This window comes from Rhinolophus sinicus, chromosome 17 (assembly GCF_057876585.1).
Source record: "Rhinolophus sinicus isolate RSI-liver-muscle chromosome 17, RSI-T2T, whole genome shotgun sequence".
Lineage (NCBI taxonomy): Eukaryota > Metazoa > Chordata > Mammalia > Chiroptera > Rhinolophidae > Rhinolophus > Rhinolophus sinicus.
In genome coordinates this window covers 121,494,986-121,519,198 of record NC_142517.1, presented here as the reverse complement: position 1 = coordinate 121,519,198, position 24,213 = coordinate 121,494,986, and the positions used below count along the sequence as shown (strand labels likewise).

Here is a 24,213-nt window from a genome sequence, read left to right as displayed (position 1 = left end):
CCTCAGGCACGAAGATGTCAGCCGAAGCCAGGATACTCTTGTTGACTTCACTCGCCAGGGTGGTGATGGCCGTTGGTTGTTGGCAGAGTCCGGGGAAAGGAGCCTGGCAGAGGCACAGACAGAAGGGCTGGGTACGGGCATCGCCTGGAAGGTGTGGGGAGGGCCGTGGCTAGGCAAGTCAGAGCAGGGTGCTGCACAAACCGAATCAGGATGCCAGGCCACCCACTGGCCTGGTTCTCCCCATCGCCTTGAGAGGCAGAGCAGCCGCCCCGAATCTGTACCCAGCCCTCCCCACCCCTGCCCTGCCCCTACCCGAGGCCCAGCACCACCCATGGAGAGGGTGACCTCAGGCCTTGGAGATTGTTGGTACTCAGTATACAGTTGTTGGTTCATGGATGCAGGTGGCTCGGGCCTGTTTGCTTGGATCCTGTCTGTGCTCCCTGCATGCCAGAATTCCTGTTTCTACCAAATGTGGTATGACACACATTCCCTGGGGGTCCAGCATGCCCATCTCACAGGTGGGACGCTGAGCCCAGAGATGGGGGGGACACTTACCCAAAGTTGCACATCGAGTCGGTGCAGTTGGGGCTGGGGGAGTGCTACGGTCAGCTGGGACTAGCTGGCTGTGGCACACACTGGTAAGGAGCGTGGGGACAGTCCATTTGCATCATTGGCAAGGGACTGCTCTGTAGCTGAGCTGCCTGGCCAGGGGGCTGGACAAGATGACCTGTGGAGGCCTTTTTTTGGTGACAGACTCCAGGATTGGAGGGAGAAGAGCACAGGGGTAAGAATATGTGTTTGGAGCCCTAGAGTGGCCCCTTGCGAGGCAGCCTCAAAATCTCAAGGATCCTCAGCAGGACTAAAGCAGAGAATGCAAACCGAGGTTCTCTCACCTCTGGGTGGGCTCGGCGAGTCCCAGTGCTCCCTGCTAGCCACCTCCTCAGAACAGCCTCTGTGACTTGGGTCACTTACATCAAGATGTTTGAAGAGGTGCCGTTTGATCTTGGTCTGCAACCCTCCCTCCTCCAACCTGGGCAAAGGCCGGGTCCCCATGATCCCTTAGAGGCTGTGGTTTGGGTGACGACCAGAAGGATGTGGGAAGCCAGCTGCACCATGCCTCTGACCCCCCAGTGCCACTCCCCAGCCTACATTTCCACTAGGAGAAAACAGCCCGTTTGAATGCATCGTGGCTCAGAATGCACCTTTTAAGCAACAAACACTTGAGTTTTTATTCATCTTGAAAATGATGTGTGCCTATAGCATAGTAGGTGCTCAGTCATTTACAGACTCGAGTACTAAGCACGAGGCATGTAGTCTTTGCTCTCAAGGAGTTTACACTTTAAGGGAAGGGCTGCATTCATATGCCAGTAGAATTTTACCCTGAAAACTCTTCATAGCAGTGCTGGCAGCTGCTGCCGGCGGCAGACATGCAGACATTACGCGTTGTTTACAGCACCTCCCTCCACCCCCCGCCCTGACCTAAGAACCTACGCTCATCCTCTGCCTGGCCCTCAGACCCCCCCACCCCTAGAGTGCTGATGGATCACAGGAGGCACCCTGACCTTGTGGGCTTGGGGGCCTGAGGGGAGGCTCAGAGAAGAGGAGGATTCTTGCAGGCTTAATTGCCAGAGAGCATTTGTGTAGAGCCCGTCAATAAATGTTGACTGAGCCTGCATCTGGGGCGGGCATAACAGGGAACAGACATGAAAACACAACTGCAGTGATGTGGAGCTTGACCTCAGGAGGGCACAAGACAGGACTGACCCCCTCACCTGGCCCGGTGGGGGGTGGGGGTGTTGGCAGGGAGGGCTTTGGGGAAATTGCACTGCAGTTCCAGGGAACAGTGTGACCAGACGTGGAGACATAGTAGCACACTTGGGTGGGGAACTGGGTTAGCTTAGAACGGGGGGAATGAGCCTGGAGGGGCGGGGGGGGGGCAGATCCCAAGGTGAGATTTGGACTTTGTTCTGTGGACACCTCCCACCTTTCTTGTGCTTTTTCCCCCCTTTTAGAGCCTCCTTTGGGATTTTTCTCCACTCACTGGGCCTCTGTCCTCACCTCTCTCCCCCTCCGCAGTCTTGGATTAAGGGGACCCTTGCAGGGGCCTTGGTGCCCTGGTTCCTGTGTGCCAGGTCTGTTCCCGACCATGCCCTGCCCAGCCCTGGGCCCCTGTGGAGGCCTTCCCACTGCCTGCAGCCTGCCCAGGGCGGTCTGTTTTCCTTCCTCGGGGCAGAGGCGAAGCTTGTTTTTCCTCCCTGCTCAGGAATCGCGCCTCAGAAACACACAATGCAGCTGTTAAAATATCTGGGTCTGGCTGGGCAGGCGCACAGTGGCCCCTTGTTCGCCTCGCCGAAGGCAGTCTTCTCAAGGAGCTGAGTTGGGAGCATGCCTGTGCTGACAGCGTGCTGGTGGGGGGGTGTCAGGGAGAGACCCCAGCCCTCGGGGCTTCTGCAGCTTTGAGGCTCCACAGAGCAAAGGGATGGATAATGGGCATTTGCAATTCAGTAGGACGGCACATTTCAAAAAGATGCCAACCTCAGACTTTTCACATTAGACCCCAGAGGCAGAGGTGCTTGGGTGGGTGGAGGAGGGGCAGGGAGAGGGTAGAAAGGAAGGGGCTGTGACAGGCTGCCTTGTCCAGTCTTGGACAGGCTTCCTGTTGGTGGGTTGGTCCCCCAGCACTGCCCAGGACAGGTCTTCTGCCCCAGCAGGCAGGCAGGTGGGCGGTCTTGCGCAGGTTGCAGCAATGATAATGTGGGAACCTTTGAGCTGGGCACTCATGTGTGCCAGGCCTGTACTGTTGTCATACCCATTGTACAGATGAAGAAACTGAGGCTTTAGGAGAAGTTGGTTCTTGTCAATAACTCTAGGTGGAGATGAGATTTGAACGTGGGCCTTCTTTCTCCAGAGTCTGAACTTACTGTGTTCCTTCTGAACGTGCCAACTCCTGATGTGCCAGGAGTGTTGTAACATTTCAGAAGCAGCACAAGCAGCTCCTAATAGGATTAGGGCAGGCTTGCCAGATTTTAAAGCATGGCTTCCTTGGGTAGAGCAGAGATGAAAGAATGTTCTAGGAAGTAAAGCATGGGGATGCAAAGGCAGGGGGAATGGAGATGGCCTGGTATTTTCAGGTAATAAACCTGAGTGCAAGCGAATGGAAGTTGTGATGCCATCTGAAGTGTCAATCACAAAGTAGCTCTTACCCACACCCTCCCAGGAGAAAACAAAAAGCCTCCTGCCCAGCTCCAGTCCTGATTCACATCTCCCCTTATCTGAGGCTGGCTGCCGCAGGAAGAGCTGCATTTCCCATTGGGCCGAGCTGGCTGCTGTTCTGGCCCAGCAAGTCAGTGAATTAGGGTTAATTATCTGTTTTCCTTCACACCAGCAAGCCCAGGGCCTGGGCAAATGAAGGAGCTTTCGTATGTTCAGGGAGTGATAAAGTAGCAGGTGAACCCGCTAGGAGAGTGATGTTTGGGTGGTGCCTACCCCTTGCCACAGTGGGAGGGTGAGGGCTTTGCCTCCACGTTCCAGGCCTCTGGTCTGAAGCGCCTGGAAGCAGCTCGGATTGTGGGAGCCAGGCCGGGTTGTGCGGCGGAAGTGTGTCCACGACCAGGAGGCGAGGAGGTGTGTGCTTCCTAAACCTCAGTCTCCCCAGGTCTGCCCTCCTCCGAGACCCTGTTGGCCCCCACAGCTCCCCTTCAACCTGGTTTATCTTCTGCTCTGTTCTCCCTGTGGGAACACTTTCCTTTCTTTTTCTCCCTCCAGAAATTGCCACGGTCACATGCTCATGCCATCCCTGCCCATGGAGTGCCCTCACCTCTCCTCTCTTCAGGGCCAATTTCAAGGCCTTTCATTCCCTGTCCTGAAGCCGCAGGGCAGAGCTGATGGTCATCTGGAAGGCCCTTCTGACCTCTGCAGTCAGTAGCCCTCCCTCACTGAGCTCCCATAGGCATAAAGTCTCTGCTGTTTACTTGGTATTTCGTATATACTGTTCTAGCCTTTGATGAACTCGCCACAAACGGCACCCATAGTATTCCTTGCATGTGACTGGCATCTACATACTCAAAGAATTTGGTTGTGATGGAAAAAATAGAAAATGTGTGGGCTTCAGAATCCTATGGACTTACGAGTACATTGGAACACCAGTGTTGCCACACGTTAGCTCTGTGACTTTGAGTGGGTTACTTACCCTCTCTGGGTCCATTTTATTGTAAAGTGAGGATCATGTATCGGCCCCTCAGGGGTAACCATGGCAGGCAGTGCGATGACATGAGGAAAGTGGCTGGCCTGGTGTGCGTACCTCCAGGTGCTTAAAGGTTCCGATCTTTTCTCTCTCTGATAATAAGTCTCCCAGTGCAGGGACACCCCTGGGCAGGGGAGGGGAGGTCCAAGGAATGATGGAGACTTTTTGAGGGGATGCTTCTTCTTCCGAGTCAGACAGGACTGAGGGCCGCACACGGTACATCATGGCGGGGGGAGGGGCGTGTTTCAAAAGAATTCTTTATTCTTTTCTGGAATTGTCTCTCCTCATCGTCTTCACATCCCGCTGGGCAGCAGGCAGGCCCCAGGCTGTGTGCCAAGCTCATCCAGAGACAGGGGACAGCTACTGTGTGCCAGGGCCTCACACACTGGCAGCCTGATCACCTTGGTTCCTGAGCACCTTGGAAGGGAGTGTATGCCCATCAGTCTCCATGGGCTGAGGGCAGCTGGGACCCCATGTCCTGGCCTTTTTCCCCATATGTGGCCAGGCCAGGATCCAAAGGCCTTCTGCAGGCTCTGGTTCCCCTCGTGAGTTTTCCGTTTCCCGAGGGGTCTGTAGGAACCCCAGGCCAGGGTGGTGCAAGAGGGGCCGGTCCAGGCTGGACCTTTGTGGTGCCCCTCCTAATGTTGGGCCACCAGAAAGGATAGGAGCCAGGAGACAAGGGCCATGACACGGCAGTTCCCCTGACCCACTCTGGCGGTGGGAGGTCAGTTACATGTGCACGAGCCCTGCCTGGCCCCAGGCCTGCAGCCCCTTGTTGTCACTGCTGTTTGGATTTCCTCAGAGCTGGTGTGCTGCTGAGCCTGGGTGGAACCCTTTCACAAAGGCTTTGGTTTGACCTACAGAGACAGGGCAGGGGGACAGAGAAGTTGGAAACAGGTGCCACCTAGGCCTGAGTTCCCACAGACAGGCGTGTGTAGCCAGCAGAGGCCCCAGCCTTCCCCCGGGGCCCCCACAGAAAGTGGCCCTTTTTGGTGAAACGAGCCTGCCTGCAGAGGTTCTGCCAGCCAACCCTGGGTCAGACTCCACCGAGGACCCGATGTCTGTGGCACTGTGCCAGGAAGGGTGTCTTCTCCACCAACCTGAGAGGTTGGGAGGATGCCCCATGTTCGAGGGCAAAATGGAGGCTCAGAGAGGGGAAACAACATGGCCAAAGCCACTGCGACATAGACCGCGCTGGCCCAAGCACAAACAGGCTCTCACACGGAGAATAAAATGCATACATATTTAAAAATAGGATTATTTGTTCCTGGCCATGGAGGGCAGGCAGAGCATCCCTCGCTTAGTGCAGTGCTACGGAACCCTCACCTCACCCATCTTCGTTTCTCCTATAAAATGGAAGAGTGAGGATCAGTTTTAAACCAGGCAGGGCCGTGGGGCAGAGCACATGTCCGGCTCCCTCATGCCTCTGACACAGGGAGTCAGACCCCTCCCGCCCATGCACTGTGGTGTTGGGCTGGTATCCCTCAGGTTGGGAGCACCCTTTAAAATGTCCATTTTGCAGATGGCAACACTGAGGTGATGGGCGATGAAATGATTGGTGCTCAGCCACTTAGGGAGGATATAGGATGAGCCCTTGGGACCTTGGAGCCAGGAGAGAGATTGAGAGAGGGAGAGGGTCCTGCTCTCTTTTTAGTTATAATGAGGTTATAATTATTGTTACCTTTAATCTGTGTTGCATTGGCAGTGTGTTTTTCACTCCAGGAACTTTTCAGGTGTTTTATCTCATTTGATCTTAAAAATAATTCTGTGATCAAGGCAGGGCAGGTGTTTATTATCTGTATGTATGTGTGTGAGTTTGTATCTTTGTACACATACTTGTGTATGTCTCTCATGTAAGTACACACGTGTGGCTGTGTATGTGCGGACATGTACGTGTGGTGTGTGACTGCATGTGTGACCGTGTGTATGTGTGCTCCAGAGCACAGGTGTAACTGTGTATGATGTGGTGTGCTTGTGTGCCTATGGTCTGTGTGTGTGTGTGTGTATGCACGTGTGTAACTGTATGTGGTTGTGGTTGTCACTATATGTTGTGTGTGCCCATGCGTGCCCGTGCATGTGGGGCCTTGGCATGCATGCCACCTGGCTGAGCTCAGACAGGAGGTGAGAACACCACGGCCCTGGCATGGCTGCGATCGCTGGGGGGCGAGGTTTCATCTCTCTCCTGGAGATTGATTTCGCCCGGGGAAGATGCTCTAATTCCTGTGACTCACTCGTTAGAGGAGTTCAAAGCAGCCAGGTGGTGGGGGTGTCTGGGATTGCAGGTTTCAGAGTGGTTCTCTCATTCTGCTCTGATAATTAATTTATTCTTCAAGTCAGTCTTTTTAATCAGAGTTTTTAACCTTTTCTGTGCCGTGGACCCCTCCTCAGAATATTCTCAGAATGCTGTGTATGCCTAGAATAAAAGGCATAGGATTATGAAAGAAACCAGTTGTACTGACCACAATGATGAAATGATAAAGGCACCACAGCTGTGCTGTAGTAACACGTGCTTCTCTACTGGCAAGGTCAGGGGCTCTGATGACGACCTTCAGTGCAAGCGGAGCCATTTCTGTGATGTGCTGTGGAGACATCTGTGACTCGTGCTGGTGGCAGGCTCACAGGCCGGGGGCTTGGTGCCCACCTTCATGCCCAAAGGAGACACCAACTTCTGGTTCCAAATGAATGAAGACAAAAATGTATTTTTTTTCCATTCAAGTTATGCAGCTTTGCTGTAATTGGAACTTATAAATTATTTGTTCTGCATAGTTGTGTCTGGAAGCAACCTTACGAGCACACCATGCAGTTTTCCTTAAACCTGCCTGTGGTTTAATAACCATGGAATTTTTTTAAAAATGTGGCTGTTCACCCTCCATTCAGACCCCTGGAATCAGAATCTCCAGAGAAGGCCCAGGAGCGCCTCTGGAGGTTTCTGGTGCTGCCAGAGAACCCGGGGATGCTGAGGTCCCGGAGGGCAGGGGCCCTGTATGCAGCCTCCTGACGGGCGGGAGCGCCTGCTGGCTCCTGGCCGTGTTCCCCCTTCCCTTAGCGGAATCCAGCAGTGTAGTGGCCTTCCCCCCTTGAGTTGTTTGGGCGTGCTAGAGCAGTGTGAGTTTCCTAGGTGAAGTGAGAAAGCACACACAGCCGCTATCACTCTCCTCCCCCTGGTAAGGCTGTGCTCCCAGCCCCTCTTGCCCTGGAGCCTTTGTGGAGTCTGTGAGAAATACCCAGCACAGACCATCAAGTCCCCCAGCTGAGGTCTAGAAACCCTGAGCCCAGCTCCTTTGCTGTCCCCAGCTGGCCTCTGGAGGCCCAGGTAAGGCTGTTGATGAAGCTGAGACATCTGCCTCTGATCGGTGGAACTTGAGAGAGTGAAAGTGGCTGCCTGGGACCCTGGGCGCCTGGTGTTTACCCAGAAATTGTGCTAATCCCGCTAATTCCTGTGATTTACGCAGCCTCTTGGCTCTGTCTACTGCTTTCCTCTGCTGGGAGGGGAGGGGAAAGAAGAGGAGGGGAGGGGAGGGCAGTTGCTGATCTGCAGAAGATGAGGCCCGTGGCACTACAGGGGCTCCCCCTGGCTGGGGCAGCTCCCCTCAGGCCTCCATGGACCCCCATGTGCTTCCGTGTGCACATCTGTTCCCGGGCCACAGGAAGCAGTCTGGGTAGTGGGAATCGGAATAAGTACCTCCCTTCCCATGCTCTGTTCACCTGGGCCTGTGGTGGCTTCAGGGCGGCATTACAGCCAGAGGACCTGGCCCTTCCCCCTCTGGGGAAAGTAGCCCAGGGCGGCTCACTTCCTCCCCTGTAAGCATCCAGGTGACATCACTCTGACAACACGACAGGGTGGGGAAGTGGGGGTGAGGGAGCTGCAGCTGCGATTCCCCAAGGACACCCACCTTTTCCTCCACTGCTTTCCAGTCTCCTCACGTCCCTTAACAGACGTTGGCACTGTCCCTTCTTGAGTGTCTTTCCTTGGTGTCCTTGACACTAAAGTCTGAGGGTTCTGAGTTGCTGGCCTCAGTTTCCCACTCTGCATTTGGAGGAGCCTGGGTGTGGTCACATGTGTGACCCTGTGGGTGCCTTGAGTCTTCTGTTGGTTTCTCATCCACTGAGCCCCATGCCCTCCACACGCAGGCCGGGTTCCCTGGGCCCATCTCATCCCATCAGCAAGGGGTCTGAGCACCTGCTCAGCTGGGCCTGGGGACACAAGCCCTGGCCCTGGAGGGGGTCACAGTTGGGCAGGGAGCCGGGTGTGTACATAGCAGATTACGACCAGGCTGTGTGAGAGGTGCCATGATGCTGGGGGAGTGTCCAAACCCCAGGGAAGGTCACCCTATTTATTTAGGGGTGTGTGGAGTCTAGCCAGCCCTCAGCCTGGCACAATGTAAGGTGTGAAGCTGCTTGCCGGTAAAGAATTAGGGTTTAAAGAGTTAGTGAAGGTACAACTGCTCTCCCCTGGCGCGCCCGGTCAGCCTCAGCAGACAGGCCTCCTGCAGGACCGTGGTGTCTGCCAGCAGCCCCAGGGCCTCCGCTTTTGGCCCGCCCTGGGGTCGTGGTCCTTCTCTCCCAATCTCACCAGCTTGAGTATGGCACTCGGACAGGTGCCGTGCCGAATCCTGCTTCCGGGGCTTCCTGGGCTCCTGGCACAGTGCTCCCCGTAGCTGAAGGGCGGGCTCACACTCAGTTACTCAGTGCCGGCCGGGGAATTCTGGGGCAAGTCCCTTTTCACTGCAGAGCCTCATCGAGGACAGCTCTCTCTGGTGCTCCGGAGTATGGCTTTGGACAGTCTGGGTTCAAGGCCTGGCACAGCCACTTCTAAGTTGTGTGTCTTTGGACAAATACCACAACTGATTTCATCCTCTGTAAAATATTGCGAGGATTAAATGAAATCACACTAGTAAAGTGCTTGGCACCTGGTAAACACTTATTAAAGGTCTGTTGTTCCAGCTGTTATTTTGATTTTTGTCCTTACTTCCAAATTCAAGGTGTGTTTCAAAGTTGGGCCTGAATTCCTTCACCTGAGCTCTTGGGAGGAAAACCCAGTCCGTTCACAAAAATCACTGGCATTTCTAAGAGCTGTGCTCTGCTGCCTCGAAGGTCCCCTCACAGTTTCTTTGCTAGACATTCCTGAGCAGTTGTTGCTTTCCAGCCTGAGTGGGGAGCCGCTCCTGACCTGGAGGTAACGATGAACACAATTAGGGGGCGTCTGGTTGCTGCAGGGGTCCAGAAGAGGAAGTGACCATGACTGGAGAGAAGTAGAGGCTTCCAGGGGGTGACGTCTGAATGACATCTTAAAGGAAGAGTAGGAGTCCGTCATACATGGAAAGGGTGAAGGGTCTCTGGTGGGCAGCATGTAAGAGAGCCGGGTGTGACGAGGAGGTGGGGAGAGGAGCTGCACAGGAAGACTACCTGAAGGCCAAGGGGGCTCAGCAAAAGGCCTCGGTCGAGAGGGAGGCGGTGATATTTGGTTTTGGGGAAGGTGCCTGGTTGTCAGGTAGAGGACTCCCTGAAGGTCTCCAGGACTCCCCCAGAAGGGAAGAACGCCTGGGATGGAGCAGCCATCTGGGAGGGGCAGCACTGATGAGGTGCTTTGGAGGCGAAGTGATGGCCATTGTAGCAGATCAGATGTGGGAGGGGAATGGGGGGAGGAAGGTGACCCAAAGGTACAGCTCACGTGGCTAGGAGGGCAGATAGGAGAAACAGGCCCAGGCCATTTGGACAGCCAGAGTCTTAAAAAAGCAGATTGTACAAATAGGCTTGAAGGGTCCGCAGTGATACCCCATAACTCACCAGAATCTTCAGGGAGACTTCTCTGTCCCGTGTCTGCCTTGGATTTTCTGGACAGGGAGTTTTGAAGATTGTGGGAAGCAGACAGGCCGGTGTGTGCAGACCTAACCAGGAGGTTCGGAACTCAGGCTGTGTGCTTGGCCGGCCAGCCAGCAGGATTGTGGACTGTCTTTCATGCATCATACCTGTCGTTCTCGTGGACTCCATCTTTCTATTTAGAAAGACACCAGAGTTTTGTGTGGATTTAGTAAAATGACATTCGGGGGCCTACAAACATAGGTTTAGCCTCGAGCCCCCTGAGGGAAGTCACCACTGTGTTTGGTTCCTGCCACCCTGCAATCCATGAGCTCTCTTCTCGCGGGCAGAAACCCTGCCTGCCTCCCTTCTGAAATAGCCACCAGGGACCTCCTTGCTCCCTCCAGGTATCGCCCATGTCTTCACTTCTTTTACAGCAAAGTTTCCTGAGAGGTGGCCTCTGTTTCCGCTCTCTTCCCACTCTCCCTGACCCCACCTGGGCCCTGGCCGCCATCATACCACTGAACATACTCAGCTTTCAGGCCTCCTGTCAGTCTCCAGTAACTTGTGATGGAGCCAATTGTTTCTCTTCTTTAAGGCATTTCTTTCTTGGGTTGGCTTCCAGAACCCCACACTCTCCTGGTGCCTTTTTTTTCCCTCCCCTTCTCCCCTCACCTCATTGGCCATTCCTGCTCACTCTCCTTGGCTGGTTTCTCCTCTTTTTCCTGACCTGGAGATGTTGGAACGCCCCCATGGCCGCCATATTCCCATCTCTAGCCTCCACCTCTGTCTACCCAAAGATCTGACCTGCATTTCCAGCAGTTTCTGCATGTCTTAATAGGCATCTCAAACATAACATGGTCCAAACCAAGCTCCTGACTTCTGCCCCTGGAAATGCTTCTCATCCACTCTGCTCCATCTCAGCAAATGGCACCGTTCATTCATCCAGGTGCTCGGTCAAAATTAGAAGCCATCTTTGACACCCCCCCCCTTCTTTAAAAAAAATGGCTTTCAAATTTCTATTCTGTGATATTTGATACAAATACAGAGCTAGCAGTATCTGTGAGTGATGAGGCATATTAATAAAATGCTCCCTGTGACCCAGCACCAGCTGGAGACGGAGCTGGCCCTGCGTTCCCAGGTGCTCCTCCCTTAACCACGACTCCTCCTGTTTCCATCACAGCCCACAGCCAAGTTATGTCAGCTCTGTCTTCAGAGCATGTCCACGTTCCACCACCGCCCCCTTAACCCAAGCTGCCGTCATGTCTCCCTGGGTCACTGCAGCAGGGCCCTTTCCCCCCAAATTTGCTCTTCTCACGACAGCAGAACGACCCCTTTAAACCGAGTCATGTCATGTCACCCGTCTGCTCAAAACCCTCCAGGGCCGGCACTTGCCTCCTCCCACCTGGGCCCTGGGCTCCCGCCTCCGCCCTCTGCTACCCTGGGCTCCCTCAGACCTTCACGTGGCCTCCCATCCTCAGAGAGGCAAACCCCTCCCACCCTGCTCAATCTTTCTCTTTCCATGCTACCTCTCGCTAACTGCACCTAAATATACATTTATTTCTTCCCTTATTTATTATCTGTCTCTCATGTAGATTGTAAACTGCATGGATTGCGTCTTCAGCACCAGACACGATGCCTGCTGCATAATAGGGGCTTCCAAATGTGGTGACTGCGTGTGTGCAAGTGAATAAATGATGAAAAACTTGAATAAATGAGTGAATGAACGTACACATGAATAAATGAAAGCTGGATCCTGGTGAGCAGGGAAGGGACAGGAAAACGAGGGCTTTTCTTTCAGGACCTCTGAGTCTTTGTCACTCTTATTTTCCTGAGATCCTGAGCTGGAGAAGCCTGTGCTTCCGACTTCATTTCTCAGTGCAGTTCTGACTGCTCACCACTCACCACGGGAGGAACTTGTTGCTTAGGTTAAAAAAAATCTGGGGTAGAAGATAACGGAAATGTGCAGCTGCTGTCCGTGAGGTCGTTCAAAAGAGCAGATGAATCTCAGAACTAATAATTATCAAAATTAATTAAACCCTCCTTCCCAATTATGAGAGAATTGAGGTGGTAGCGTTAGCCACGTGCGGTGATGGGGAATCTGGGTCGGCGTTCCCGGCTGGGTCTGGGGGCAGTGTTGGTGAGTGTCTTTGTCTTCTCTTTAGGGCTGCCACCCAGGACTATGAGCGGCTAAGATGGAGACGTCCGCTTCAGCCACTGCCGCGGAGAAGAAAGAAGCCAAAAGTGGGATCCTGGAGGGTGCTGCTTTCCCTGACCCGGGCAGGAAGGCCTCTGCTCTGGCCGTGGCCACTGTGGCGGCGGCGGCGGCAGCAGCTGCCCAAGGAGGTACTTTCTGTTTTGCACACTTGGTGGGCAGCAGGGGTCTTTTTCATTAGCCCGTTAGGATTTAATTGGACTGGTGGCCGATGTCATCCGGCAGGCATGCTGGGTTTATGGCGGGTGAAGAGGAGGGCGTCCCTGCTGCTGGGGATCCCAGGCACTGTGACGGTCGCCTGCGGGGTTTCCCGGAGGTCTGGACACCCCCAATCTTGGGGGGCCGGGCTGGCTCAGACTCAGAGGGGCGGGCCTGAGAACTTGGAGAGGGAAGGGAAGGGAAGCGAGGCACGGTGGCTGCTGGGCGGCCCTGGGGTGCGTTCAGTTGGCACATTCGAGATGTGCCAGAGACACTGCTTTTTGCCTCTGGCCCGCCAGGGACTATTTTGGAAAGTAATTGTCTCCTGATCCCTTCTGGCTGTAATTAGAGGGTCAGGTACAGAATTTAGTATCCTTAGGTGAATTTCTGGCCAACTTAATTATAACAGAAGGACTACATGAGCCACAGCCTCTCATTTTACTGCCCCGAAGAGAAATACTCTATGGTTTCCACTGGTCCGTGCCAGCTTCCCAGTGGGAAAGTTTGGCGGGAAGGCGAGACCTCCCCTTGTGTCTGCGCAGTCCATCTGGAGGCCACATAACTATTTCTGTCTCTGAGGAATGGAGAGACTTAGATTTCTTTTCTTCCCCTTTTTATTCAAGTGCGTTTAGTCATGCCTTGTTGCTCTCGCCGCTCAAGCACAGCTCAGGGAACGGTGGGAAATGCGCCTTGGCCAGAGAGGGGTGGGTGTCATCTCACACTTTGATGCGAACATGGATGCGGGGGCCTGTGAGAGTGCGGAACCCCATTCAGTAAGGGGGGGGGCTGACAGACGCTGCTGTCCACGTGCCACGCTGGGCACAGCTCGGGGCCAGAGACCAGCGAATCAGAGACACTCAGAGGGGTAGGAGTCGGTGTCTCCCAGAGTGAACTGGAGGACTTCTGGGTCGTTGTTGATACATTTCTTTTTATTCACCGCCCCCCCACCCCCGGCCCGACCCTCCTTGTGATTCTCAGATGGAGGTCGTTTTCAGGATGTGTGACCCAGGTCAGGAGAAGGATATCCAAGGCTAACCTTGTGCTCCCACAGGGAGGTGGGCATTTGGTCTCCTCATCTGGGTGACACCTGGACCCTGTCTCACTGACAGGCTCTCCAGGCCCTCCGTCTGTGAGGAGGAGCCAGCTGAGGGTAGAGGAAGGAGCCAAAGCCCAGGGTGGACTCCCATGCAGAGTGGTGTCCAGGAGACAGACATGAGGAGAGGGGCAGGAGTCTGGTGGTGGCTCTGAGTCCGCCCCCTGGTCCTGGCCTGGCTGTGTCTGCACATGGTCTGTTCCTTCCCCTGGGTCAGGGCCGACCCTGGCCTGTGGCGAGTCCTCTGCCTGATGCTTGGACATATAGGTGTCAGGCCTGAGGGAGCTCTGGCAAGCCGGCTCGGTGTGTCTCTGGCCTGCCCTGGGCCCTCATCTCTTTCTGCCTTGGCCTGGGTCTGCCGCTCTGGAGCCATGAGTGGATCATGAACTGCCACATGGCATAATTTACTGCCATGTCATAGTAGCAGAGAACAGACTTAGGCAGTAATTAGACAGTAATTAGGGGGGAAGCCCCTACAGCATTAGACCTTTTTGCCACCAGTTGTGCAGTAACAACAGCGGCCTGAGGGATTCCTGACCTGGGATGTGGGGTGGGGGAGGGTAGGCAGCGGGCCTATAGCTTGGAGTGCAGCAGCTCCACAGAGGCACACACCTTCCTCCACCCCGCCCCTGCCCTCACCCCAGGGTGCCATCCCTGCCCACCTTCAGGGACCCCCTGTCCCCTCATTGCCCCTGGGGAGCACTTAACTGATGAGGTTCCAGCAGACTGTGGATGCAAGCTGTCCACCCAGTTGCCCCCTGCCGGGTAGGTGTCTTGTGTCATTGGAGCCTCTGAGTCCAGTACAGACTGTCTGGTAGAGAGCCTGTCACTGTTCCATTCCCTCCACCCTCTCTGAGCAGTCTGTTGGTAAAGAACCCTCCTGGAGTCAGGAAAGAGCAGCCATTCCTGCGTGGAGCAAAGGGTCATCTTGGAGCAGGTCCCCTGGTGCCGGTGGACTGTAATGACCGTGTTCTGTGGAGGGAGTGAGGGAGTCCCGAGGGAGTGGCCCATAGGGCACTGGCCTGGGTCCTACTTCTAGCAACATCCCTAGGTCCCAGTGTGGTACACCATTCCCTTCTTTGGGCCTCATTTTCCTAAACTGTGTTGTCAGGACACTTGAGAGATGTTATCCAAAGTCTTGATGACCTCGTGACATTGGACCTTTAGTCCATCCTACTGGCAGAGATGCTGTGAGCAAGTGGCAGTAGCTGAGCCTCACTCAGGTACCCTGACAGCCAGCTGATCTCAAGCACCGCAGGAATGGGAAAGAGCGTGAGCCTCCAGAGTGAGGAGAGAGGATGGGAGGGAGGCAGGCACCCGCTGAGGCAAAGCTTGGCGAACCCAGAGAGGAGCTCCCGGGTATTAGGCGGGAGCAGCAGCATGTCTCAGTCATCAGGCATCGGAGCCTCGCCTTTCACACCTTTGTTTTGTAGATGAGACTGAGACCAGGTGGGAAGGGACTTGCCCAAGGCCACCTGCTGCTTTAACAGACAGCAGGTGTCTGGATAAGCATCACCTTCCCTTTGTTTTCAGGTTGTGATTTTAGATTGTGGGTGATTTGGGCCTTAAAGCCCAGCCCACTGATAGCTACTCATGGAAAGCGTCCAGCCTATGCACCAGCCTTGGACAGGTCTCCTCCTTTGTCACTGTGCCTTAGCTCCCTCGGCTGTCCAAGGGCTAACAGTACCTGTTGTCTTCCAGCGCCTGCTCTTTGTGGGACTGTGACTTATTTGCAGAGGGACCTTGAAAGTCACCTGGCTTGACTGGACTCTGGTGCTTGATCTCCCTTAGGCGTCTTAGGGCTGGACCTGCTGGGGTGGGTATTTCCACTCAGTGTTAACTCTCTGAGCCAACATATGTGTCACTAACGCCTTTACATGGCAAAGCAGGGCTGTACCAAAGGGGAAAACTGCGCTGTGGTCAGACTGCGGAAAGGTTAGTTGAATCACCTGGCAGGAGCACAGCTGGTTCTTTCCCAGCCTCTTTAGCTGTTGTGCTAACACTTTGGAAGCCATAAAGCTTTAAAAACTCATTTTGGCCCAGAGTTTTTTCCCCCTTTAATTTTTAAAATGGCATAATTTTAAAGGCAATTTGATTCAGATGTTTCTCATTGCTTTGCAGTGAAACTATCCAAATGCTGTCGTATTTTCCTTCTCAACAATGTTTTTTTTTTTCCCCAAAAAAATATTTCTGAACCTCTCTGTGTGCCTCAGACGCGCACCAGGGACCCAGCCACTTCAAGCCTTGGGCTGGGACGATCAGAAAGTCTGGAGCCTTAAAACTCCGCTGTGGGTCTTATCCAGTGAGCTCTGCTTACCCCTGAAGTCAAGCAGCTACACAGGCTTTAGAAACCCTGTGATGTGCCTACACTGCAACACCTAACTCTACACGGGGCGACGCCATGTGCTGGCCAGGGCTCTCCCAGTGTGGTCCCCAGCAGCAGCAGCAGCAGCAGCAGCAGCAGCATCCCTGGGAATTGTGAGAAACGCACATTCGTGGGCCCCATTCCAGACCTCCTGAAGCAGAGTTTCTGGGACGGGGACCCGGCGAGCTGCTGGTGATTCTGAGGCTCTCGTAAGTGTTGGGACCTCTGTGTTCTAGCTGCAGAAGGTAGGGAGAGTCTTTCCATATGTCAAGTACGAATCATACATGGAGCTGCTCTGCGGAAGCTACAGGAGACAAATAATGTGCTCCCTCCTGCCTGGCACAGGGCACCTCATGGGTCGTAGCTGCTCCTGCTGTATAGTACAGAGCAGTAAGAAGCAGCCCAGACTGTCGCCAGGTCGCCTGGTGAAGACCTAGCTCCACTGACCCTGAGCAGGTCTGTGCCACACTTTCTCATCTGTAAAATGGACATAATAAAAGAACCTACTTCATAGTGTTGTGAGGATTGCTTGAGTTAGCACATGTAAAGTGCTATGCACCATTTAGCTCTCTGTGAAGTCTGATGTAAGTATTTGCTTTAGTAACTGTTACCAGTGTTCCTTTCCTAGGTCTGTAGGCTCTGACTTAGAAAATCTCCACTGCTAACCCTTGCTAACTGTCCTGTTGAGGCCAGATAGGGGATGGAAGCCCAGATTTCTGGTGTCTTCCCACTCAACAGTGGTGCGGGGAGCAATGGGCTGGAGATCAGACCTGGGTTCCGGCCCTTCTTTTCCTCACTGCCACAGCCTGTCCTAGATAGGGAATTTAGGGGACCCCTAACCTCCTTAACTCAGCCTATTCCCCTGTACCCTGAAGGGTGGGACCAGTCCAGAGGTTACCGAAGCTGGCCTCGCCTTAGAATCTCATGAGACGGCTGTAATAAACGCAGACTCCCAGGCTGCCCCAGACCTGCAGAAACAGAATCTTCCGGGCTGGGGCCTAAGCATGTATATGTTTAACAGGCTTCCCAGGTCCCTGGGTACAGCGGGTCCAAAGCATGGACTGGATTCCTGGAGGGGACTGTGACCTGCGCGTTTAGCAGGCGTGGGCAGGCATGACTCTCAGCCTCGTGCTCCCTTGCTGCAGGAGGCCTCTGTGCCACCCAAACTCGCACCCGCCACCCCTTCATCTTGTTCACTGGCCCTGCTGGCTTCTTTGAAAGTTTCTGTGAGGTGCATTGTTGCTTAGCAGTGAGGTATGCACGTCTGGCTTGGAATGCTGCGCGAATACCGAAATACGTAAACAAGTCAGGCTGTGAGCATTCTTGCTCAGATGCTGAGGGCTAGGCAATCCCTCCAAGTCATGTGGACCTTACCGTGTCCTACCTTGATCAATACGTCTGAGACCCTGGTGTCTTTGCCCTCTCTGTTTCCGTGCCACTACCCCCCAATGTGGGCAGAGCATTGTTTATTCACCACTGTCCCCTCCCCCTAACCCCACCCCAGCAATATTGAGTGAAGACTCCCTCATTTTGATGCTATCATGCCAGGTGTGTGCCCGGTGGGCTGGTACAGCCAGCTGCCTTTGCCAGCCCTGAGGTCCCTTGGCACGAGGGTCATTCGGGGCTGGCCTGCTCCTTGGGCCTAGCTCCCCTCCCGAGGCCCCTGGAACGTACCTAGTGGGCCAGCCTCCGTGGCTTACCTGAACTGCTAGGCTGGGGCCACACACTTTTGCCTTGGGCCCAAAATGCAATCAGATGTGACTAAGTGGGCAATTATTCTTATTTAAGTGATTTTCAGGATTGCTGTTGATGCTGCTTCTGAGCTTGTTTTTTAACAGCCCAGCCACATAGAATAGCCAGTTCCCATCAGACTTTTTCCAGAGAGCAGAACTCTGCTCTGACGGCTTTGCACACCTGCGAAGTGGGGTGCAGTGCGACAAATGGGGCATTTTTTGGGTGGGTCTGAATGACTCTGATGACACCCTGGCATGGTCTTGGGTGCTGGCTGTGTCCTGGAGGGTCGGGGTGCCTGGAGATGAGGGTGAGGGCTGGAGGTTCCTTTTGGTTTCTAATGGAGTACAGCGGAAAAGACCTGGGCTCTTCCCCGCGCCCCACTTGTTAGCTGTGTGTTCTGGGATAAGGCAGTTCACGTCTCTGAAGTCTGTAAAATTGAGATCATAATTTCTGCCTACAGTGAGGTGAAATGGGAGAGCGTCTGTAGACTGGGTAGCAGAGTGCCCGTGTAGCGTTGAAGTAAATGTTAGTGACAGAAATTTGATTGAGCATGTCTCCTGCATATCATAGTCTCATGCGCAATGCTGACACCTCATGCTCTAAACACCACTCAAAGCTGCCATCCAAAATCAGACTGGATGCCCCACTTTCCTGCAACACAGCAGGCTCCTCCCCCAGCCCCTGCCTACAGCATTCCAGGCCCATCCCAGGGTCCAAGCTTTGGGGGACTGCGCCGCCCTCTCCTGGCTGCTCCCCTTGGATGCGGTGGCTGGCACACACGTTTGAGCTTGGGACCCACATTGCTGTGTTTTCTGGCGGGCGCACGTGAGCTGGCGAGCTCCGCCCACACAGAAGGAAAGCATCCAGTGGCTCCTGCTCCTGTTCTCTCTCCCTGGGGCCTTAGCCATGCCCGACAGACACAGCCTTGTTTCTCATGGTTCATTGAGCATCGGGGAGAGCTTTAAAGACATTTCTAATTACAGTAGTTCCCCCCTTATCTGCGGTTTTGCTTTCTGTGGTTTCAGTTACCCACGGTCAAACTCGGTCTGAAAATTTTAAATGGAAAATTCCCAAAATAAGCCAACAAGTTTTAAATTGTGTGCCCTGCTGAGTAGCGTGTGAAATCGTGTGCTGTCGTGCTCCATCCCGCCTGGGATGTGAATCGTCTCTTTGTCCAGCATCTCACACTGCACATGCTCCCTGCCCGGTAGTCACTTAGGAGCCGTCTGGGTTATCAGATTGGTTATTAGAGAGAGAGAGAGAGAGAGAGAGAGAGAGAGAGACAGAGAGACAGAGAGACAGACCACACTCATGTAATGTTTATTACAGCATATTGTTATAATTGTTCTATTTTATTATTGTTTACTGGTGTTAATCTCTTACTGTGCCTAATTTATAAATTAAACTTTCTCATAGGTATATATGTATAGGAAAAAGGATAGTATTCGTAGGGTTCAGTACTCTCTGTGGTTTCAAGCATCCACTGGGGGTGGATCCCTTATGGGTAAGGGGCGGGCGGTGGTCTAGAACTGGAAGAAGCTTTAGAGATCATCCAGTTCGGATCTGTTCATTTCACAGATGTGGAAACTGAGGTCCAGAGACATGAAGTACAAGCGGTCACCTAGGGACACCAGTGGGACTGGAAACAACTCCCTAGGAATTGCCCGTGGGGTGGGACACAGCTGCCCCCAGTCCTGCCCCCTCCTGGCCCAAACCCCTGCTCCCCAAATTGATAGTATTTATGTCAGAAACATTTTTCTGATGTTTGGTTCTGTCAAAACTAATTTTAGCATTTCTAAAGCTTGGTAAAAATACAGCCTCATTACTTTGATGTCAGTGCATAGTTTACTATTAGTATATTCTGGGGTTTATCATTTTAGTCATGTTTAACACGGCTGCACCAGGCATGCTCTATTAAATCTGGCTTATTTTACATTCCTGTCCGGAATTATTTATTTGTAACAATTTCCTCTCTATCAAAAGACACAGCTAATGCTGTGTTTTAATGTGTTATTTACACACAAAATAACCTATTTACAACTCAGTATGCGCCGGAGGGAGAATGGATGGGCCCCAGTTTCCTGCGTTCTGTTATATCGGAGTTTAACAATCTGGTTTGCTAATAGAACCATTTATCATTGGTGTGGGGGGGATAATTTATTTTATGTTTGTGGCCAGGTCTCACTGCCTCTGATCTCGGGAACATTTTGAAGATAATGAAGTCAGGTCTGCTGTTTGGAGTGGATGTGGGACACATGGAAGCATCAGGGGCTGAGAATAGAGCACTACGGGGAGATGGTGATGAATCCGGCCAGGGAGCTGGGACTTTAGGGATGTGTAGGGTCTCACCAGGGAGAAGGCGGGAAAAGTGGGTGCACATTTTAGTGCATAGTTTACTATTAGTGCATAGTATTACTATTGGTGGGGGAGCAGCAGAGTGGCCCCTGGGGAGTACAGGGGCTCAGGGGTCAGTGAGTTGGCCCTTGTGGCTCCAGTGGGGGTGTGTGGATGGAGCCTGAGGGGCTCCAGCCTTGGAGGCAGGTGGAGCTTCCTGACCCCTCCTTAGTTCCCCTCCCCAGACATCAGGGGAATAGCCTCAGAGGTTTAAGGCAGACCCCTGCCCTGTCAGTCAGCTTGAAAGCTCAACTGGCAGTGGAAAGGGTCTTAGGCAGAGAGACTGGAGGCGAGGAGTCCAGGGAGAAGCCCTTGGGCCTGGCAGTCGGGCGTGGCCGGGATGGGCAGTGCTGTCTGGGGACCTGTGGGACTGGGTGGGGAAGGAGACTCCTGACTGCCCTGGAGTGAGGCCCAGGGGTGGCTGCGGGTCCCAGGTGGGTGTGTGGCCATTCAGCCTTACAGGCTGAGGTCCTGTGGCTCCATTGGAACCTCTTCTTTTTCTGCACATGGGTGGGAGAAGCAGTGCCTCTGACCGAAGCTGCTGCCCTCTTGAAGCCCTGTGCCAGCACCAGAGGGGGCATGTGGGGAGAGTGAGGGGGCCATCCAAGAAACAGGAGCCATATAGTCCCTGTCCCAAAACCTTGTGACCCCCTGAGAGAAACCAGATGCCCCCACATGTGATGCTAATGGCTCCTTTGTCTGATGCCTGGGGTGGTCAGGGAAGCTGCAGGGAAGCAATGTGGCCAGAAAAGGCTAGGAAGGCTCAGTAGAGCCCTGGTAAGGCCACTACCTGCAGCCATGTGCCCTCTCTGACCGGTCAGGGTCCTGCAGAGCACAGCTGCACACTCAGATCAGATGGCTGGGAAGAGGTCACCAAAGTGGTGTTTGCAAAGTGTGGCAGGGCCTAGGGCAAGCCACAGGGTATGGTGCATGGAGTGACCACCTCCCTATGGCCGGCCAATCCCCCTGGCCAATGAGTCTCAGCTTTAGACAGACGGAGTTTGAATCCTTGCTCTGCCACTACCCAGCTGGGTATCCTTTGCTGATTGGAAGCCCAGTGTCCTCAGTTTACCAATGGGCTAAATACTTATCATTTGCGGACTAGGATTATAGATAAACAGTGTAAAGAGCTTAGATAGTACCTGGGACGTAGTAGAAATTCTGTATATAGTAGTTGCTGTTATTAGTATTATTATTGCTGTTATGATTATTCTAGAACTTTTCCCAAGATTAGTGCGTATGCTTCACATAGATATTTGAGAGTGAATGAATGAATGAATGAATGCACAGGACTCTGAGCTGAGTCTTCACGAGGAGTAGCAGTTTGCCCATGATGTGCAAGGGGGAACAGCATGGACAAAGGTCCTGGGATCTGAGTATGGGCTCAGGGTGGCTGGTTCTGTCAGCCCTTTGAGGAGGGGCTCCCTTCACCTCCCAGCCCCAGCCAAGCCCCTGTCTCGGGGCCGGGAAGCCCTGTGAGGCCCCTCCTGGGTCCGTGTCCTCCAGCTGCTGCACAGCCACACGTGGACACTGGAGGCCTGGCCTGGCCTGGGTGAGCAGGGCTTATTTGGACCCCCCTGCAGGTTCCGCCAGCCTCTCCTCCTGGGCAGACGTGGAGGGGGGGAGGCTGCAAAGGCTCTACCTTGAGAAACTGCCCTTGGCTCCTTCCCTGCCTGGCCCTGCTTCCTGGGGGCATGGACCACTGCCTTGTATTTGTGGGGACTGGGAAGTCAGACACCCAGACACTGGGCCATGAGGCCCACGGTAGGAAGGTAATTTCACTGTCTGATTTTCCATCCCATTTTGAGCAGCAACATTTGAGAGGAGGGTTTGGCTTTGGCGTGGTGGTTGGCAGTGGACACCAGGCACAAGCTTTTTACTTTCCTCAGTCCCTGTCATTCTGGAAATGGAGGGACATCCAGGGGAAGCGTCATGCATGGCAGAGCAGGTGGTCCTGTCTGGTGCAAGGGTTGTCAGGTCAGGAAAGTCCCTTCCCTGAGAGCCAAGTGCCTGAAATTTCCCTTTTGCTGTCACCTTGCCTCTGGATTTGTGCAGAGGCCCACGTTGTCCTGTGTCCCTCTTTGTGACCTAAGTTACAGGTGCAGGCCCCTTCCCAGTGACAGCCTCGGGTACCTGGAGTACCTGGTGCTGGGGGAGCTGACCCAGGGAGAAGAAGGTCAGACAGGGAAGCTGAAATTGCCAAAGATGTACTTTGCTGCCTCTTCAAGTTCTGAGGCTGGCTGTGGGTACGACCTTTGTCCCATGTCTGGTCCCCAGAGTTGGCACCCTGGTCACATCCCTCTAGGCTGTGTTGGTGACAAGGAAAGCAACAGGTGCCTTCAGTTAGAGGCAGGCAGGTGAGGTCCACATCCAGGAATGAGCGTGGGCCACCTTTGCCTCATCTGTAAAGTGGGGGTGAAGAAGCTCACCTGGCCCGCTGTGTGCAGGGTGCGGCTCTGGCATGTGGGCCGCCAGAGGCTGCTGAAATCATTCTCGTTGGGTAGCGGTATCACCTGCCATAGAGGACCCGTGACATCTCCTGGCTGCATCATTAGTGGCCAGAGCAGTGTGGAGATTTCCCGGTGACCACAGGCCACAGCGGCACTAACGTGCCAGGCCCCCAGCTTTCCCAGCTGACTGTGAGAGGGACGGAGGGAGGGCCCAGAAACTCCACTCCTACGTAGGTGTGTCAGTATGAGAACTGGAAACATATGTTCATCCAAAACCTTGGACACAAATGTTTATAGCAACTTAATTCACAATAGCCCCAAATGAGAAATGCCCCAAATGTCCGTTAGCTAATGAATAGATAAACCCAAGATGTAGTATGTCCACAGAATGGAATATTATTTGGCCATAAAAAGGAATGAAATACTGATACGTGTTTTAACATGTATGAACCTTGATAACATTTATGCTGAGTGAAAGAAGCCAGATACACAGGGAGCCACGTATTGTATGATTTCGTTTATATGAACTGTCCCAAGTAGGCAAATCCACAGAGACAGAAAATAGATTAACAGTTGTCAGGGGCTGAGGGGAGGAGGGAATGGGGAGTGGCGGCCAATGAGTATGGAGTTCATTTTTGGGGCGATGAAATGCTCTGTAATTAGATAGTGGTGATGGTTGCACAACCCCGTGAATACGAGTATACTAAAAACCACTGAATTGTACACTTTAAAAGGGTGAATTTTATGGTATACTTTAAAAGGGTGAATTGCACCTCAGTTTTAAAAAGGAAGGGAGGGAGGGAGAAAGGATGAAGGAAGGGAAGGAAGGAGAAGGTGAGTGACAAAGTTGGGGGTGGGGGTAAAGGGGGAAGGCCTGTGGCATCTAGGCCTGGCCTTGCCTTGGTCCCCTTGGAAACCCCAGCATGAGTCCCCAGGCTGTCCCCAGGCTGTGAGTATCATTGCCCCACAGGGAGGACCTGACTTCTCCTGGCCAATGAGCAGCTTTCTCAGCCGATTCTATAGGCTCCAGAAGCTCTAAAAATAACTGGAGTGGAAGGAGGGTGTTTAATGACAAAGTAAATAATTACATTAAGGGTGCCAGTGTGGAGGGGAGCTGAGTAAATCACTTTAGAAAGAGCACCAGCCTCCAGCTCACTTCCAGTCCTTTATCACCAGATTACGTCCTCCCTTGGTCTCCAAATAATTGATTGTGGCAGGCTCGTGGGCTCTGCAGCCCGGGTCAGGCGGGGTGGAGAGAGATGGCCTGCCAGCATGCCAGGGTGACCCTGCAGCCCCACCTACTACTCCAGGTGGTGGGGGCGGCCCTGGGCTCCTGTTGCTGAAAATCAGACACTTTGCCGGGAAGGGCCAGGGCTCTGTAATGCCCTCAGCTGGACAGGGACAGATTTTTCTATGCTTCTGAGTGGGAGGGGCCTCAGGGGCCATCTGGTCTTGCCGAGGCCACACAGTGAGCATGTGAGGGAGCCCAGTAAGGAGCAGATCTGGACCCCCAAGCCAGGGTGCTCTCCCTGGCCTGGGGTAAGTCACTCAGGAGGCGTGAGCTTTAGAGGTCAGTGACCTTCCCAGCCCATGTGTGGTGCCACAGGCCCTCCTCAGGGCAGCTTTTGCAGAGGGCAAGTGCCAGGCGGATTGCAGCTCCTGGGAAGTGGCAGAATTGGCACAATTAGGGTTGAGGTGTCTGTACACCCTCTCACCTCCCCT

General features: G+C 53.7%; 1 protein-coding gene across 2 annotated transcripts in view; it reads left to right on the top strand.

Annotated features, from left to right (window-relative positions):
* Positions 1 to 24,213, top strand: part of GLI2 (GLI family zinc finger 2) — a 245,532-nt gene that overhangs the window by 56,304 nt on the left and 165,015 nt on the right. For both annotated transcript variants that reach the window (XM_088794612.1, XM_088794610.1), the window contains exon 2: positions 12,208 to 12,388. In XM_088794612.1, coding sequence (XP_088650738.1) covers positions 12,238 to 12,388 — 151 coding nt within the window. In that variant the 5' untranslated portion in view covers positions 12,208 to 12,237. The remainder of the gene's footprint in view (positions 1 to 12,207; positions 12,389 to 24,213) is intronic.